Source organism: Dysidea avara, chromosome 8 (genome assembly GCF_963678975.1).
Source record: "Dysidea avara chromosome 8, odDysAvar1.4, whole genome shotgun sequence".
Lineage (NCBI taxonomy): Eukaryota > Metazoa > Porifera > Demospongiae > Dictyoceratida > Dysideidae > Dysidea > Dysidea avara.
The window spans coordinates 14,468,153-14,485,602 of NC_089279.1; the positions used below are offsets into that span (position 1 = coordinate 14,468,153).

The window sequence follows — 17,450 nt, forward strand, 5'->3', positions numbered from 1 at the left end:
ATTCTGTACATAGATAATTCTTACCTCATAATTTTCAAAGCAAGAAAATGCAAACTGAAACTCTTTTGGTCTAACCACAACAGGAATCCTTTCTTTCTTTTTATACAAGTGCCTTTTCAATTGATCATACAAGTGATATGAAACTGGCTCAGAATTCTCCATAGACACATGAACAAATTCATCATCAACTATACAATCAAACACAGACAGTGAAAATGGCATATTATGGGTATCTAGTTGCATGCAACCACAACAGAATTCTTAACTTTTCTTCAGTTAAATTAGTTATATATATGTACTAGATAAAGCACTGCCGTTGGTGCTGTACAGGAAATATAGCATGAAAAGAGTGGGCGAGAGAAAAATATAGCACTAGGAAAAGCCGAGTGCTATATTTCGTCTCGAGACCACTCTTTGAGTGCTATATTTCCCAGCATGAGCAAAAGGCAGTGCTTTATCTGGTATAGAGAACTGTCAACTTGAGATACACACAAGACACAAAACAATTAGAAACTCACAGAGTAGTGTTATCATCGATACAATAGTCATTGCATCTGTGTTTCGCCTGCGCTGCACTGTGCTGTGCCTGCATTAGTCATTTTGTGACTCTAGTCTGTCTTCGCAACAACTAAAAGTTTTCGATTGTGGTACTTTACTAAGCACATTTCTGTGATATTCCTAGGACTCATCTGTTTATGTGAACAATATGTAGTAAGAACGTTGACTGCTGTTGACCACAAACAACCATCATCGAAATCTTCAAGTGTGTCTATAAATTAAATCCAGTGGTTCTCCTCTAATTGGTTGGGATGACTGGTCAGCCAGCACAGTACAGGCTATCAGCCTTGGTTGATTGGTTGTACTGGCCAACAGTGAGTGATCACTCACTCAAAGCAGGCTATTATCCTGCAAATAGGCCTGGCAGTTCTATAAATACCTGATATAGAACTGTGGGTCTATAAAGTGTTCTATATCTGCCCAATATAGAACACTTGTACTTGTATGGCAAATAAAGAACACTTTTTTTGCTTTGATCCTTCCACACAAACTTCTTTATATCAAGACACACGGTAGTGTGTCGTGCGGCCCAAGTAGCCGGAGCGCCACACCATGAGTATATTTACAGGAAGAAAGTAAACGCAATTTTCACACCTTTGTAGCTCCGTGATTCCTTATCCGATTGAAACCAAAGTTGCTACAGAAGTGCCAGCTAGGTCGGGGAGTCCACAATCCAAATTTGAAGAAAATCGCTCCAGCCATATCCGAGATACGAGAAGTTTGGGTTTGTTTTCTTCGTTTTTTCTTCTATTTCTTCTTCTTTTCGCACACTTTGCAAAATTCGTCATAAAACGCGAATTCGTACTTCAATCGGGCTGAAATTTGGTACACTTAAAGGGCTCATTAAAGCGAATCTCAGTACCAAGTTTGGTAGGAATCCGATGAACATTCACGGAGTTATGACCAATTATTTGCGTAAAATAAGGTCGAAGGTCTGTCACGCCCACACGGTAAACCGCTTGAAGGAATGAGCTGAAAATTGCTATGTAGATGGAGTAACTATCGTAGGAGTGCCTTTTTGTGGTTTGAAAGGAATTCAGTTAAAGGCCATCGAGATATGACACAAAACCCAACCTGTGTCACAATTACGCGATCGATTTTTATGAAAAAAATAACTATTAGTTTTCACGCCTACCAGGCAAACCGCTTAGAGCAGTGAGCTGAAAATCGGTGTGTAGCTGGAATAATTATCATAGAAATTCCTTGCAGTAGTACAGAAGAATCGGATTATAAACCACTGAGTTATGATTCCAAAGCCAACTACGTGTAGCATATGCGAGATCGAGATACTCTAATAGAACAGTCACTCTAATAGAGAATTCAGCTACGTATATAACTTACTCCATTACAGAATTATATGACATTGCAAGTTATTCTGTAGGGAGTTCAGCTACAAACAGTTAATCTTATAGACAATTCAGCTACAAGCAAGTCACCCTGTAGAGAGTTCAGCTACAAATATGTTGTTGTAGAGATTCAGAACATTATAAGTCACACTGAAGAGAATTCAGCTATAAACAAGTCACCTTGTAGAGACAACAAGTCACTCTGTAGAGAATTCAGCTACAAGCAAGTCACTGCGTAAAGGGTTCAGCTACAAAATAGCTACCCAGCAGAGAGTTCATCTAGATCAGCTACAGACAAGTTACTTTATGCAATGTTCAGTTACAAGTAAGTCACTCTGTAGAGACTTCAGCAACAAACAAGTAACTCTGTAGTACAAACAAGTCACCATGTAGCTGGAGAGTTCAGCAACCAATCAAAAAACCACTCTGTAAAGAGTTCAGCTATACAAACCTGTTATAACTCTATAGAGAAAGTTATAACTCTATAGAGAGATCAGCTAGAAACAATTAGTCATCCAGTAGAGAGATCAGCTACAAGTCATCACCTTATAGAGAGTTTAGTTACAAAGGAACCACCATGTAGAGAGTTCAGCTGCAAACATATCACCCTGTAGAGAGTGCAGCTATGAACAGATCACCCTGTAGAGATTTCAGCTAGAAAAAGTCATCCTGTAGAGAGATCAGCTAGAAGGATCACCTTGTAGAGAGTTCAACTACAAACAAATCACTCTACAGATAGTTCAGCTACAAACAAGTCACCCTATACAGAGAGATCAGCTAGAAGAAGTTACCTTGTACAGAGCTCAGCTACAAAGAAACCATCATATAAAGAGTTCAGCTACAAACAAATCATCCTGTAGAAAGTTCAGCTACGAACAGATCACCCTGCAGAGAGATCAGCTAGAAACAAGTCACCCCATAGAGAGAGCAGCTACAAAAACACCATCCTGTAGAGAGTTCTATTACAAACAGATAACCCTATAGAGAGTTTAGCTACAAACAATTCACCCTGTAGAGAGAGCTCCTAGAAGATGTTACCTTGTAGATAGTTCAGTTACAAACAACAAACCACCCTGTAGAAAGATCAGCTAGAAGAAGTCACCTTGTAGAGAGTTAAGTTACAAACAAACCACCATGTAGAGAGTTCAGCTAGAAGAAGTTACCCTGTAGAGAGTTCAGCTACAAAGAAACCATTCTGTAAAGAGCTCAGCTGCAAACAAATCACCTGTACAAAATTCAGCTACAATCAAATCACCCTGTAGCTAGAAGGAGTTACCTTGTAGAGAGTTCCGTTACAAAGAAACCACCATGTAGAGAATTCAGCTACAAACAAACCACCACGTACAGAGTTCAGCCAGACGAAGTTACCTTGTAGAGAGTTCAGCTACAAACAAACCACCATGTAGAGAGTTCAGCTAGAAGAAGTTACCTTGTAGAGAGTTCAGCTACAAAGAAACCATTCTGTAAAGAGCTCAGCTGCAAACAAATCACCTGTACAGAATTCAGCTACAAACAAATCACCCTGTAGAGAGATCAGCTAAAAGAAATTACCTTGTAGAGAGTTCAGCTACAAATAAATCACCCTGTAGAGAGATCAGCTAGAAGATGTTACCTTGTAGATTAAAAATTTTAATAACGACAATTCAGATGAATTTGGTGCCGCTTGGTCTTGGCACAAAATTCACCTGAATTGTTGTTATTAAATTTTTTACCATTAACCTACCATCACAGCCATTTCTTGGCCGCCACCTTGGATTTCACATCTTTTTTCACCATAGCCTTTTTGAGGGCCGCACTCTTTTTTTACAGCTTGGCTGTTATGGATTAAATACTCTATATCAAGACACATGGTAGTGTGTTGTGCAGCCCAAGAAGCCGGCTCGCCACACCGTGAGTATATTAACAGGAAGAAAGAAAATGCAATTTTCGCACCTATGTAGTTCTGTGATCCCTAATCCGATTGGAACCAAATGTGCTAGAGAAGTTCCAGCCAGTTAGGAGAGTCTACATACTAAATTTGAAGAAAATCGCTCCAGCCATTTCCGAGATACAAGCAAACAAAATTTCGTTTTAATTTGTTCGTTTTTTTCTTCTACTTCATTTTTCACACTTCGCAAAATCCGCCGTAAAACACGAATGCATGCTCCAATCGGGATGAAATTTGGCACACTTGAAGGGCTCATTAAGGCGGATCTCAGAACTAACTTTGGTAGGAATCCAATGAACAGTCACGGAGTTATGATCGATTATTTGCGTAAAATAAGGTCGAAGGTCTGTCACGCCCACAGGGTAAATCCCTTGAAGGAATGAGTTGAAAATACTATGTAGATGGAGTAACCATCGTAGGAGTGCCTTTTTGTGGTTTGAAAAGAATCGAGACAAAGACCATGGAGATATGACACAAAACCCAACCTGTGTCACAATTATGCAATAGATTTTTATGAATAAAAAACTATACATTGTAAAACTATTAGTTTTCACGCCTACCAGGCAAACCGCTTAGAACAGTGAGCTGAAAATCGGTGTGTAGCTGGAATAATCATCATAGAAAGTCCTTGCAGTAGTACAGAAGAATCAGATTACAAACCACTGAGTTATGATCCGAAATCTAACTACGTGTTACAAATGCGAGATCGAGATACTCTAATAGAACAGTCACCCTAATAGAGCATTCGGCTAAGTTTATAACTTACTCCATTAAAAATTATATTACATTGCAAGTTGTTCTGTAGGAAGTTCAGCTACAAACAGTTAATCTTATAGACAATTCAGCTAGAAACAAGTCACCTTGTAGAGAGATCAGCTACAAAGAAACCACTATGTAGAGAGTTCAGCTGCAAACAAATCACCCTGTAGAGAGTTCAGCTACGAAAAGATCACCCTGTAGAGAGTTCAGCTAGAAGAAGTCACCTTGTAGAGAGTTCAACTACAAAGAAACCACCATGCAGAAAGTTCAGCTGCATGCAAACAAATAATTCTGTAGAGAGTTCAGCTACAAACAAATCACCCTGTAGAGAGATCAGCTAGAAACAAGTCACTCTGTAGACAGATCAGCTAGAAGAAGTTACCTTGTAGAGAGTCCAGCTACAAAGAAACCATCATGTAGAGAGTTCAGCTGCAAACAAATCACCCTGTAGAGAGTTCAGTTAGAAACACAATTCACCCTGTACAGAGATCAGCTGGAAGAAGTCACCTTGTAGGAATTCAGCTACAAAATAACCGCCATGTACAGAGTTCAGCTGCAAACAAATCACTTTGTAGAGAGTTCAGCTACAAAGAAACCACCATGTAGAAAGTTCAGCTGCAAGCAAATCACCCTGTAGAAAGTCCAGCTAGAAACAAATAATCCATCAGCTAGAAACAAGTCACCCTGTAGACAGATCAGCTAGAAGAAGTTACTTTGTAGAGAGTTCAGCGGCAAACAAATCACCCTGTAGAGAGTTCAGCTACATTTCAAGTCACCCAGTACAGAAACCAACTGCAAATTATCCTGTAGGGATTAATTGGCATGTAATAAATATATGCATTATACATATAATTTGTGCATTTACTGATAAAATCAGAATGAGTTAAAGTGTTTATAAAATCTGCTTCATCTTTTTCTTTTTCCTGTGGTAGAGAAAAAATATAGGTTAAAAACCCCAAAGCTGGCCATAGGCCAGCTTGGGGTATATAAATACAAAAAGAAGTGAAATCTAATCAAAAACAGCTAAGCTGTAAAAAAGGGATGCGGCCCTTGAAAAGGCTATGGTGAAAAAAGATGTGAAATCCAAGGTGGCGGCCAAGAAATGGCTGTGATGGTAGGTTAATGGTAAAAAATTTAATAACGACAATTTTGTGCCAAGACCAAGCGCACCAAATTCACTTGAATTGTCGTTATTAAAATTTTTACCATTAACCTACCATCACGGCCATTTCTTGGCTGCCACCTTGGATTTCACAACTTTTTCACCATAGCCTTTTCAAGGGCCGCACTCCTTTTTTTACAGCTTGGCTGTTTTATTAGATATATATATATATATATGCATGCATAGTACAATCACAAGAATGTCCTGAAACAGTTATAAATTGTAATGCATGAATTTCACCAATATCCACATCCATCACAAACGAGTATATACTAGGATTAATTAAGAATTTTAAAATTTAATAGGGATCACAGCAACAAAAAGTAATGAAGTAAGGGAGATCGCTTACACATGCAGCTACACAAGTGCACCTTTAATTCAGTCATAATAGTTTGTCAGTAGTATAGCCATGGCTGAAGAAGAGATTAAATGTCCACTAGTATAGCTGTACATGTAGAAGACCTCCCTCTATGGTCCAATTGTTTCCTTGTATGTACTTGCAATTGTTTGTTTGTTTTTAACATAATTATAACTGGTGAATTGGTGAATACTGCATCAAAGGGAAGAATGGTACCAGGTGTATCATACATAAAAGAATTCACATCTAAACGTGTGCCCCAACTATCAATTACTGCAAAATTAAGTGGTCATTTCACTTCAATTTCAGCTTTGCTTTACCCATTTCACATCATTACAAAAAAAGACAGTATGAGAAGCACCCTAATCCAGTCACCAGAGAAAATACAGGTTATAGTTGCAACACACCCATGAGGCTTGTATCTGATTTGAAAACATGACACCTGAGAGCTGCAGGCCTGAGGGTGAAGTTGTTTAAAAATCAAATACAAACCAAATGGGTGTGTTATAACTGATTTGTGGTATGGAGCATGCTCAGATCAAAGGCACCCATTTGTAACATGGAAGGAACAAGAAGCAAGGCTATAATTCCTGTAAACAGTTTAGCATCTACAGCAACAAACCATAAGTGCACAAACCTCTCAGTAAGGCAGGCAAGTTTCATAGTAAACCACAATGCAGCGGTAACAATCACCACCACAATGCAGCAGGGGCAATCATAGACAATCACTGCTGCATCCACAACAGCAATGTCCAGCCAGAGATGTTACCTATCACCGTTGCTTCAAGAAAGGACACTTTCAATCAGTGTGTGGATGACATTTCACAGCAATTCCAATGTTATTTCAAGCATGGAAGAATCCTCCTTCCTAGATACAGCTTCTTCAGTAGTTGCTGTTGTAAATGGAGGAAGCAAACTATGGACTATTGTTCTTGACCTCTACAGTAGTCAGAAAGAATTTAAAATTGCCACTGGAGCAGATGTTACCATTGTACCAGAACATGTTTACAATGAGTCTAGAGATGAATCTGTCTCCAAACCAGATTTATTATTATTATTATTAACACTTTACAGTGACCAGCACTGAAGGTCTGACAGCAACATGTGCTGCAGCCTTAGGATTACCTAACCTAATTTCAGGGACTTAGACCTAATGATTTGACTTACAGACTGACTGATAAGGTGTAACAGAAAAGGAGCCAAAGTAAGGAAAAAAATCCCTCCAGCCCCAGGATTCGAACTGCAGGTCACCCAATGTTTAGTCGGGGCCACACTCAGTCTTCCTCCAGGAGGGATGGATTTTCAGATAGGAGAGTTAGATTTGTGTAGACCTCACCAAACTAAATTAAACCGTGCAACGTGAGTGATATACACTACTTTCTATTGAGCAAACTTTAGCTCAGTTAGGGGGAGTTACTGTGTTTTCAAAGCTGGATGCAAATTCAGAATTTTGGCAAATTGAACAGACCAAAGAATCAGCATTGTTGACAACTTTCATAATTCCTTTTGGCAGATATTGTTTCAATCGCCTCCCATTCAGGATTACTTCTGCTCCTGAATTTTTTCAGATACAAATGTCAGATATATTACAGGGCCTTCAGGGGCGGATCTAGGATTTATAAAAGGGGGAGGGGCTAACTCAAGGTACTAATTAGGCATGAGGCTATTATGTTCCAAAAATTGAGCATTATGCTTTTGAGCAGTGTTCAAAAAATCACCTATTATGCTTTTGAGAATTGCTCATTATTCCCAAAATTATTGGCTAATAATTCCAGTTTATTGTTGTATCAGGCCATTTTCATAGATGTTTAAGCTTTAAATAGTCTTGAATTCTTTAGCAGGTTGCTGTATTAGAGTATTTCATTTCAATGTGACTGCTTTATTAGAGTAAATAATATGCAATGACTGTTCTACTAGTGTTTCTGACTGCTCTATTAGAGTATCTCGATCTTTTTAATGGAATTGTGCAATCTATAGATTTTCCTACCATTAAAGCTTTATAATCACCTCAAAATGCTAGCATAATTCCTGATTCACACACATACCTATTATGCCCAAAATTATGCCGGCATAATTGCCACACCCCTAGTACTAATCTCTTGGGTAGAGGTGTGCTTTGCACATGCTTAGCATGCTGGGGTCTGGGAGCATGCCCCACCCTAGGAAATTTTTGAAAAATATATGCTAAAATACTGCTATTTGGAGACATTTCCAAATAAAATTCATATTCTGCCTGTAGATATTTATACTGCTTATAGGTATGGCTCTCTAAAGTATTTTGTTAATGGAAAAGTTTGGGTAGGTACTGACAACCAAGCACATGATGCACCCTCTCACAATTGCACAACAATAGGTGCATGTTAGAATAATAATGTTGAAGGTGGAAATTTTGAAATTTGAATGATATGAGATTGAACCTGAGAGCATTTTCAATGGAAATTGTGTACCTGAATTAAGTATTGCCATACATATTAACTACACAAGTAGATGAATCAAGCCTTGTAAACAGTAAAATGCACTTCATTGTATGTATAGGTGCAGGTAGACTTGGAAAATTTTCATAACAGAACCAACTATATTCTTCCAGTGATTGTTCTATTAGAGTATTTAGGTGACTGCTCTATTAGAGTATCTCAATCTTGTACACCTCCAATACTGATCCGGGTGCTTGTTACATAAACTTTAGCATAAATCCACTAATAATACCTTGGAAAGATGTTTATAAGATGGTTTTATGAGTATTTGTATTATTAGTGATCATACAATTATGTAAAGACAAACTTTCATTATAATCCTCAATATATTAATCAAGTAAAGCCTAATAGTGAAGGGGGGGCTTCAGCCCCCAAAGCCCCTCCCCTGGATCCGACCCTGGCCTTGAAGGTGTTGTTTACCTCATTGATGATATCCTAGCATACAGAAATACCCAAGAAGAACATGGCAGACACCAAACTGCTGTTTTACAAAAAGTTGCTGCAACAGGAATCACACTGAATCCAGACAAATGTGAGTTCTCCTAAAAGGAAATCAGATTTCTTGGGACAACTGGTTGACAAGCAAAGCATCCGTGCTGACCCTGGCAAAGTCAAAGCTATTCAACAGATGAAAGAACCAAACAACATTATTGAATTATGCAGATTTCAGGTATGTTCAACGACCAATTAGGCAAGTTCACGCCAAATCTGACAGAGAACACTAAACCTCTCTGATCACTAAAAATCAGTGGACTTAGGGTAGTAGTCAGCAAGAAACTTTCAAACAGATGCAAACCCTGATGAGTCCAAACTGTGTACTTATGTTATTTGATCCCTGCAGGAAAAACCGTGTAAGTGACTAAGTGTAGATGCATCCTAATTTGGGTTAGGGATAGTGTTGACTCAACAACCATTGAGCAAGTGAAAGCCTGTTGCTTACATTTCAATAGCCATGAATATGTATTTATATTGATTATGTAATTACTTGTAATCCTATTAGGCAATGATGTAATTGTGTGGATACGTGCCTGTACATTAATTAGAACTGTACATGTGCTTGAGTGATTAACATTGATTATTGATCAGTCATAACACCACATGGTGACAGGAGTATGGCATTTCAACCACAGTCACCGAACCTGTTCGATTTCAAGCACCCAGACGAATGGCCCAAAATGTAAATGTATATTTGAACAGTATTTTCATGCCTCTGGCCTTGCAGCCTCCAAGGACGAAGCACGCCAAGTTGACACCTTACTTTATTGCCTAGGCGAAGAAGCAAGCAATGTTCTCTCTTTGACTAACATTTCCACCGAGTAAAGAGCAAAGTATAGTGAAGTAATGACAAAGCTCGACAAATACTTCAGGATAAGAATGTAATTTTTGAGCAGGTGAGATTTAATCGAAGGAATCAGTTACTTGAGGAAACCGCAGAGGAGTACATCATGGCCCTGTTTCACCTGGTCGACTTGTGCAACTATGGCAACTTGAGAGATGAAATGTTACGCGATAGGCTAGTAGTGGGTATCCGAGATGACGGATTATCCCAACGCCTACAAATGGATTCTGAACTGACCTTGGCAAAAGCCATGAAACTAGTGAGGCAAAGTGAAGCAGTGAAGCAACACACCAGGCAACTACAGGATCACCCGAACACACACACTTCAGTAGATTTGGCCACCATGCACAGACGTCCTACTCCACAGTACGAGAAGAGTGCTCATTTCCACAAGTTATTAGTAAGGCTCACCCTCAAGGTGGGAAATTTTGCTCCAGATGTGGCAAAGCTACCCATCTCCAGGGAACACAATGCCCTGCTAGTGCACTGAGTCACTTGTAAACAGTGCCACAGAAAAGGCCATTTTGCTAGCCAGTGTTTCTCCACTACTGTTCGACTTCCAACCAATGAATTTATGATGAATGCCACAGCAGATAAAGGTGAAGTCACTCTGAATACAGATGACTGTAATGAGCTTAGCTTGGACACTGCTTTCCTTGATGCAATCATATCTGGAAACCAGACAACCTCATGGACATCCACTGTCATGATTGAGAAAACAGAAGCCAAATTTAAACTTGACACTGGGACTGAAGCAACCGCTATCACTGAGGACACATACAAGTTGTTACCAAACATAGTGCTGCAGAAACCAAAGAAAACTTTACAAGGCCCTGCCAAACAATCCCTGAATGTGTTTGACCAGTTTCAAGCTATGTTACGTCACAAACATAAGTCTTCAACCCAGACGCTTTATGTGGTTTGGGGGTTGAAAACAAACTTGCTAGGCCTTCTGCAATTACATCTCTGTATCTGTTGTGCAGAATGAATTCACTGGCTTGTGATTCAGAGGTTGTCCATGAGAGATACCCTACATTGTTTAAAGGCCTGGGCACTTTAGGTGATGAGTACACCATAAAACTCAACGATGATGTCATGCCATACTTGCTGTGTACCCCAGAAACGTGGCAATCCCACTAAGAGAAAAGGTCAGGGTAGAGCTTCATCGCATGGAGAATAATGGAGTTATCTCTAAAGTCACTGCACCTACTCCATGGTGTGCTGGGATGGTGGTGATACTGAAACAAGATGTAACCTGTGTTGACTTCAAGGTCTTGAATGAAAGTGTTCTGCGTGAGGTCTACCTGATACCCAAGGTGGATAACACTCTAGCCTAGCTTGCAGGAGCCACCGTCTTCAGTAAGATGGATGCCAACAGCAGATTTTGGCAGATATCGTTAGCAGAAGCATCTTGCCCTTTAACAACTTTCATCACATCATATGGACGCTACCTCTTCAACAAGCTGCCCTTTGGGGTTTCATGTGCACCAGAATTGTTTCAACTCAGAATGAGCAAGATACTGGAAGGATTAGAAGGAGTGGTCTGCCAAATGGATGATGTCTTGGTATTTGGCGCAACTCAAGTGCAACACAACCAGAGGCTGATTGCAATGCTGGACCGCATTAAGACCGCAGGAGTATCGCTGAATAAAGCTAAATGTAAGTTCAGTGTCAGTTCCGTGAAGTTTCTAGGCCATATTGTTAACAAAGATGGCATAAAAGCTGATCCAGACAAAACGGCAGCTATCCTTAACATGCAAAACATTTCTGAGCTTTGTAGGTTTATGGGGCTGGCTAACCAATTGAGGAAATTTTCATGCCATCTTGCACATCTTACACACCCACTCCGTGAGCTGCTGAGTTCCAAGTGAGCATGGGTATGGATGGGGCCCAGACCAAGAGTCAGGATTTGACAAAGTCAAGCAAGAATTAACCAAGTAAACTGTGCTTGCTTTATACCATCCTGGTGAAAACACCAAAGTGGCAGCTGATGCTTCTTCCTTTGGGCTAGGAGCAGTCCTACTTCAGTGAATTGACAACAATTGGAGACCAGTGGCTTATGCTTCCAGGGCATTATCAGAAACTGAAAGGAGGTATGCACAAATTGAAAAAGAGACACTGGCTGTTACATGGGCTTGCACAAAGTTTAGCGATTACCTCTTAGGCAGTAAGTTTCTTATTGAAACTGATCATAAACCATTGGCCCCACTGTTGAACACCAAACATTTAGACTGTTTGCCTCCACCCATACTTCGCTTCCGTTTGCATCTAGCCAAATATGACTATACTGTTGTGCACATTCCAGGGAAGCTGTTGTATGCTACCGACGCACTTTCACGGGCGCCTACATCCCAAGTGACCCTCATGGAGGATGACTCCCTTCAAGATGATGCAGAGCTTTTGGCTAGTACAGTAATATCATCTCTCCCAGCTGGCAAGCAGAAGTTAGCAGTTTATGTTAGTGGTCAAAAATCATACGCAACTCTTTCTAGGGTGTGATGGTACTGCCACAATGGTTGGCCTAGCAAACATGAAGTAGAACCAATGATCAAGCCTTACTGGGAGGTTAGGTGCTCCCTCACTTTGTGTGATGCCTTGTTACTTTACAATGATCGCATTGATGTGCCACCTTCGTTGCAGGAGGAGACAGTTGACAAAGTTCATGACAGTCATCAAGGGATCGACCATTGTTGCATGAGAGCAAGGTTTGCAGTCTGGTGGCCAGGACTGTCCAAACAGCTTGTTCATAAAGTACAACAATGCCCTGTATGCGTACCTAACAGCACTGTCAGACAAGCACCACTAATAGTTTCTCCTCTGCCTGATTATCCCTGGCAAGTGGTGGGAACATCTCTCATTATCCTGAAGTAGTGAAAATGAATTCGACCACGTCTGGATGTACTGTTGCAGCTTTGAAAAACATTTTTGCACTGCACAGGATACCCGAAATTGTCAGAAGTGATAATGGGCCTCAGTATAGCTCTCATGAATTTGCAGCCTTTGCAAAAGCTTATCATTTCCAGCACATACCAAACAGTCCCTTGTTCCCACAGAGCAATGGCCAAGTGGAGAGAATGGTGCAAATAATGAAGAAGATGCTTACCAAATCAAATGACATATGCAAAAGCTTACTGAATTACCGTAGCATCCCCTTACCCTGGTGCAATCTCAGCCCAGCTGAACTTCTGATGGATCGAAAGCTTAGAACCCTTCTCCCCTTGACAGACAAACAGCTTATCCCACAGTGGAATTATTTATCAGAATTTAAGAGTGCAAACCAGCAGTTTAAGCATAAACAGATGAAGAATTACGACAGACGTCATCATGCTACAGAAATACCACTTATCCCAGATGATAGCAAAGTGTGGGTCACATCAGGGCAAGAGGCCACAAGGGGAAGAATAGTGTCATTAGCACCAACTCCAAAGAGCTACTTGGTTGAAACACCATCAGGTCTCATTCGAAGGAATCAACAACATCTTAGAACTTTCCCTGAAGTCAGCAATACCGAAAGCCAGCAAACACCAGCAGTCAGCAGTACTGAGGACCATCAACTGCCTGCAACTCCACAAACTAGAGGAGTTACAAGAAGCTCCAGCATAATGACCTGGTCCCAGACTGGCATTGCTATTGTACCTCCACTGAGGTATCAGACTTGAAGGGGGAGATGTGGAAGACTTGACGCTATTATATATTTATATTGATTATCTAATCCAAAACAGCCAGCTGTAAAAAAAGTGTGCGGCCCTCAAAAAGGCTATGGTGAAAAAAGATGTGAAATCCAAGGTGGCAGCCAAGAAATGGTTGTGATGGTAGGTTAATGGTAAAAATTTTAATAACAACAATTCAGGTGAATTTTTGTGCCGCTTGGTCTTGGCAAAAAATTCATCTAAATTGCCGTTATTAAAATTTTTACCATTAACCTACCATCACACCCATTTCTTGGCCGCCACCTTGGATTTCACATCTTTTCTCACCATAGCCTTTTTGAGGGCCGCACACTTTTTTTACAGCTGGCTGTTTTGGATTAGATTTCACTTCTTTTTGTATTTGTATACCCCAAAGCTGGCCTATCCGGCCATAGGCAAGCTTTGGGACTTTTTTAACCTGTCTTTTTTTCTTTTCCACAGGAAGAAGAAAAGATGAAGCAGATGTACTTTAAATATTTCTGATTTTATCAGTAAATGTACAAATTATATATATAATAGATATATTTATTACAGAACTCTCCATGGTGGTTTCTTTGTAACTGAACACTCTACAAAGTGACTTCTTCTTGCTGCTCTCTCTACAGGGTGAATTGTTTGTAGCTGAACAATATACAAGTAACTTCTTCTAGCTGATCTCTCTACAGGGTGGTTTGTTTGTAGCTGAATTCTGTACAGGTGATTTGTTTGCAGCTGAGCTCTTTACAGAATGGTTTCTTTGTAGCTGAACTCTCTACAAGGTAACTTCTTCTAACTGATCTTTCTACAGGGCAATTTGTTTGTGGCTGAATTTTCTACAGGGTGATTTCTTTGCAGCTGAACTCTCTACATGGTGGTTTCTTTGTAACTGAACTCTCTACAAGGTAATTTCTTCTAGCTGATCTCTCTACAGGGAGATTTGTTTGTAGCTGAACTCTCTACAGGTGATTTGTTTGCAGCTGAACTCTCTACATGATAGTTTCTTTGTAGCTGAACTCTCCACAAGGTAACTTCTTCTAGCTGATCTTTCTACAGGGTGATTTGTTGTAGCTGAACTCTCTACAAGGAAACTTCTTCTAGCTGATCTCTCTACAGGAAGATTTGTTTGTAGCTGAACTCTATACAGGTGATTTGTTTGCAGCTGAACTCTCTACATGATGGTTATTTGTAGCTGAACTCTCTACAAGGTGACTTCTTCTAGCTGACCTTTCTACAGGGAGATTTGTTTGTAGCTGAACTCTCTACAGGTGATTTGTTTGCAGCTGAACTCTTTACATGATGGTTTCTTTGTAGCTGAACGCTCTACAAGGTAACTTCTTCTAGCAGATCTCCCTACAGAGAGATTTGTTTGTAGCTGAACTCTCTACAGGTAATTTGTTTGCACCTTAACTCTCTACATGATGGTTTCTTTGTAGCTGATCTCTCCACAAGGTAACTTCTTTTAGCTGATCTCTCTACAGGGAGATTTGTTTGTAACTGAACTCTCTACAGGTGATTTGTTTGCAGCTGAACTCTCTACATGATGGTTTCTTTGTAGCTGAACTCTCCACAAGGTAACTTCTTCTAGCTGATCTTTCTACAGGGTGATTTATTTGTAGCTGAACTCTGTACAAGGAAACTTCTTCTAGCTGATCTCTCTACAGGGAGATTTGTTTGTAGCTGAACTCTATACAGGTGATTTGTTTGCAGCTGAACTCTCTACATGATGGTTCTTTGTAGCTGAACTCTCTACAAGGTGACTTCTTCTAGCTGACCTTTCTACAGGGAGATTTGTTTGTAGCTGAACTCTTTACAGGTGATTTGTTTGCAGCTGAACTCTTTACATGATGGTTTCTTTGTAGTTGAACTCTCTACAAGGTAACTTCTTCTAGCTGATCTCTCTACAGAGAGATTTGTTTGTAGCTGAACTCCCTACAGGTGATTTGTTTGCAGCGGAACTCTCTACATGATTGTTTCTTTGTAGCTGAACTCTCCACAAGGTAACTTCTTCTAGCTGATCTTTCTACAGGGTGATTTGTTTGTAGCTGAACTCTATACAGGTGATTTGTTTGCTGCTGAACTCTTTACATGATGGTTTCTTTGTAGCTAAACTCTCTACAAGGTAACTTCTTCTAGCTGATCTCTCTACAGGGAGATTTGTTTGTAGCTGAACTCTATACAGGTGATTTGTTTGAAGCTGAACTCTCTACATGATGGTTTCTTTGTAGCTGAACTCTCGACAAGGTAACATCTTCTAGCTGATCTTTCTACAGGGTGATTTGTTTGTAGCTGAACGAAACTTCTTCTAGCTGATCTCTCTACAGAGAGATTTATTTGTAGCTGAACTCTCTACAGGTGATTTGTTTGCTGCTGAACCCTTTACATGATGGTTTCTTTGTAGCTATACTCTCTACAAGGAAACTTCTTCTAGCTGATCTCTCTACAGGGAGATTTGTTTGCTGCTGAACTCTCTACATGATGGTTTCTTTGTAGCTGAACTCTCTACAAGGTAACTTCTTCTAGTTGATTTCTCTACAGGGTGACTTGTTTCTAGCTGATCTCTCTACAGGGTGATTTGTTTGTAGCTGAACTCTGTACAGTTTGATTTGTTTGCAGTTGAACTTTCTACATGGTTGTTTCTTTGTAGCTGAACTCTCTACAAGGTAACTTCTTCTAGCTGATCTCTCTACAGGATGACTTGTTTCTAGCTGAACTCTCGACAGGATGATCTGTTCATAGCTGAATTCTCTACATGGTAGTTTCTTTGTAGCTAAACTCTTTACAAGGTGACTTCTTCTAGCTGATCTCTCTATAGGGTGATTTGTTTGTAGCTGAACTATCTGCAGGGTGATTTGAACTCTCTACAAGGTGATGTTTTCTAGTTGATCTCTCTACTCAGTCTGGATGACTTGTTTCTAGCTGAACTCTCTACAGTGTGATCTGTTAAGTTTCTACCTGATCTCTCTATAGAGTTATATCTTGTTTGTATAGCTGAACTCTTTTACATGGTGGTTTTTTGATTGGTTGCTGAACTCTCTCTCCACGGTGACTTGTTTGTACTACAGAGTGACTTGTTTGTAGCTGAACTCTCTACAGAGTAACTTACTTGTAGCTGAACATTGCATAAAGTAACTTGTTTGTAGCTGATCTAGATGAGCTCTCTACTAGGTAGCTTTTTTTGTAGCTGAACCCTTTACGCAGTGACTTGTTTGTAGCTGAATTCTCTACAGAGTGACTTGTTGTAGCTGAACTCTCTACAAGGTGACTTGTTTATAGTTGAATTCTCTTCAGTGTGACTTATAATGTTCTGAATCTCTACAGCAACATATTTGTAGCTGAACTCTCTACAGGATGACTTGCTTGTAGCTGAATTGTCTATATGATTAACTGTTTGTAGCTGAACTCCCTACAGAATAACTTGCAATGCCAAAGAAATTCTATAATGGAGTAAGTTATAAACGTAGCTGAATGCTTTATTAGGGTGACTGTTCTATTAGAGTATCTCGATCTTGCATATGCTACACGTAGTTGGCTTTGGAATCATAACTCAGTGGTTTGTAATCCGATTCTTCTGTACTACTGCAAGGACTTTCTATGATAATTATTCCAGCTACACACCGATTTTCAGCTCACTGTTCTAAGCGGTTTGGCTGGTAGGCGTGAAAACTAATAGTTTTTTTATTCATAAAAGTCGATCGCGTAATTGTGACATAGGTTGGGTTTTGTGTCATATCTCGATGGCCTTTAACTGGATTCCTTTTAAACCACAAAAAGGCACTCCTACGATAGTTACTCCATCTACATAGCAATTTTCAGCTCATTCCTTCAAGCGGTTTACCCTGTGGGCGTGACAGACCTTCGA

At 39.9% G+C, this 17,450-nt stretch overlaps 1 protein-coding gene across 1 annotated transcript in view; it reads right to left on the reverse strand.

Moving 5' to 3' along the window:
* Positions 1–17,450, reverse strand: part of LOC136262915 (uncharacterized) — a 317,270-nt gene that overhangs the window by 250,469 nt on the left and 49,351 nt on the right. Inside the window, exon 4 of the mRNA XM_066057331.1 lies at positions 25–188. Within this exon, the coding sequence (XP_065913403.1) occupies positions 25–188 (164 nt within the window). The remainder of the gene's footprint in view (positions 1–24; positions 189–17,450) is intronic.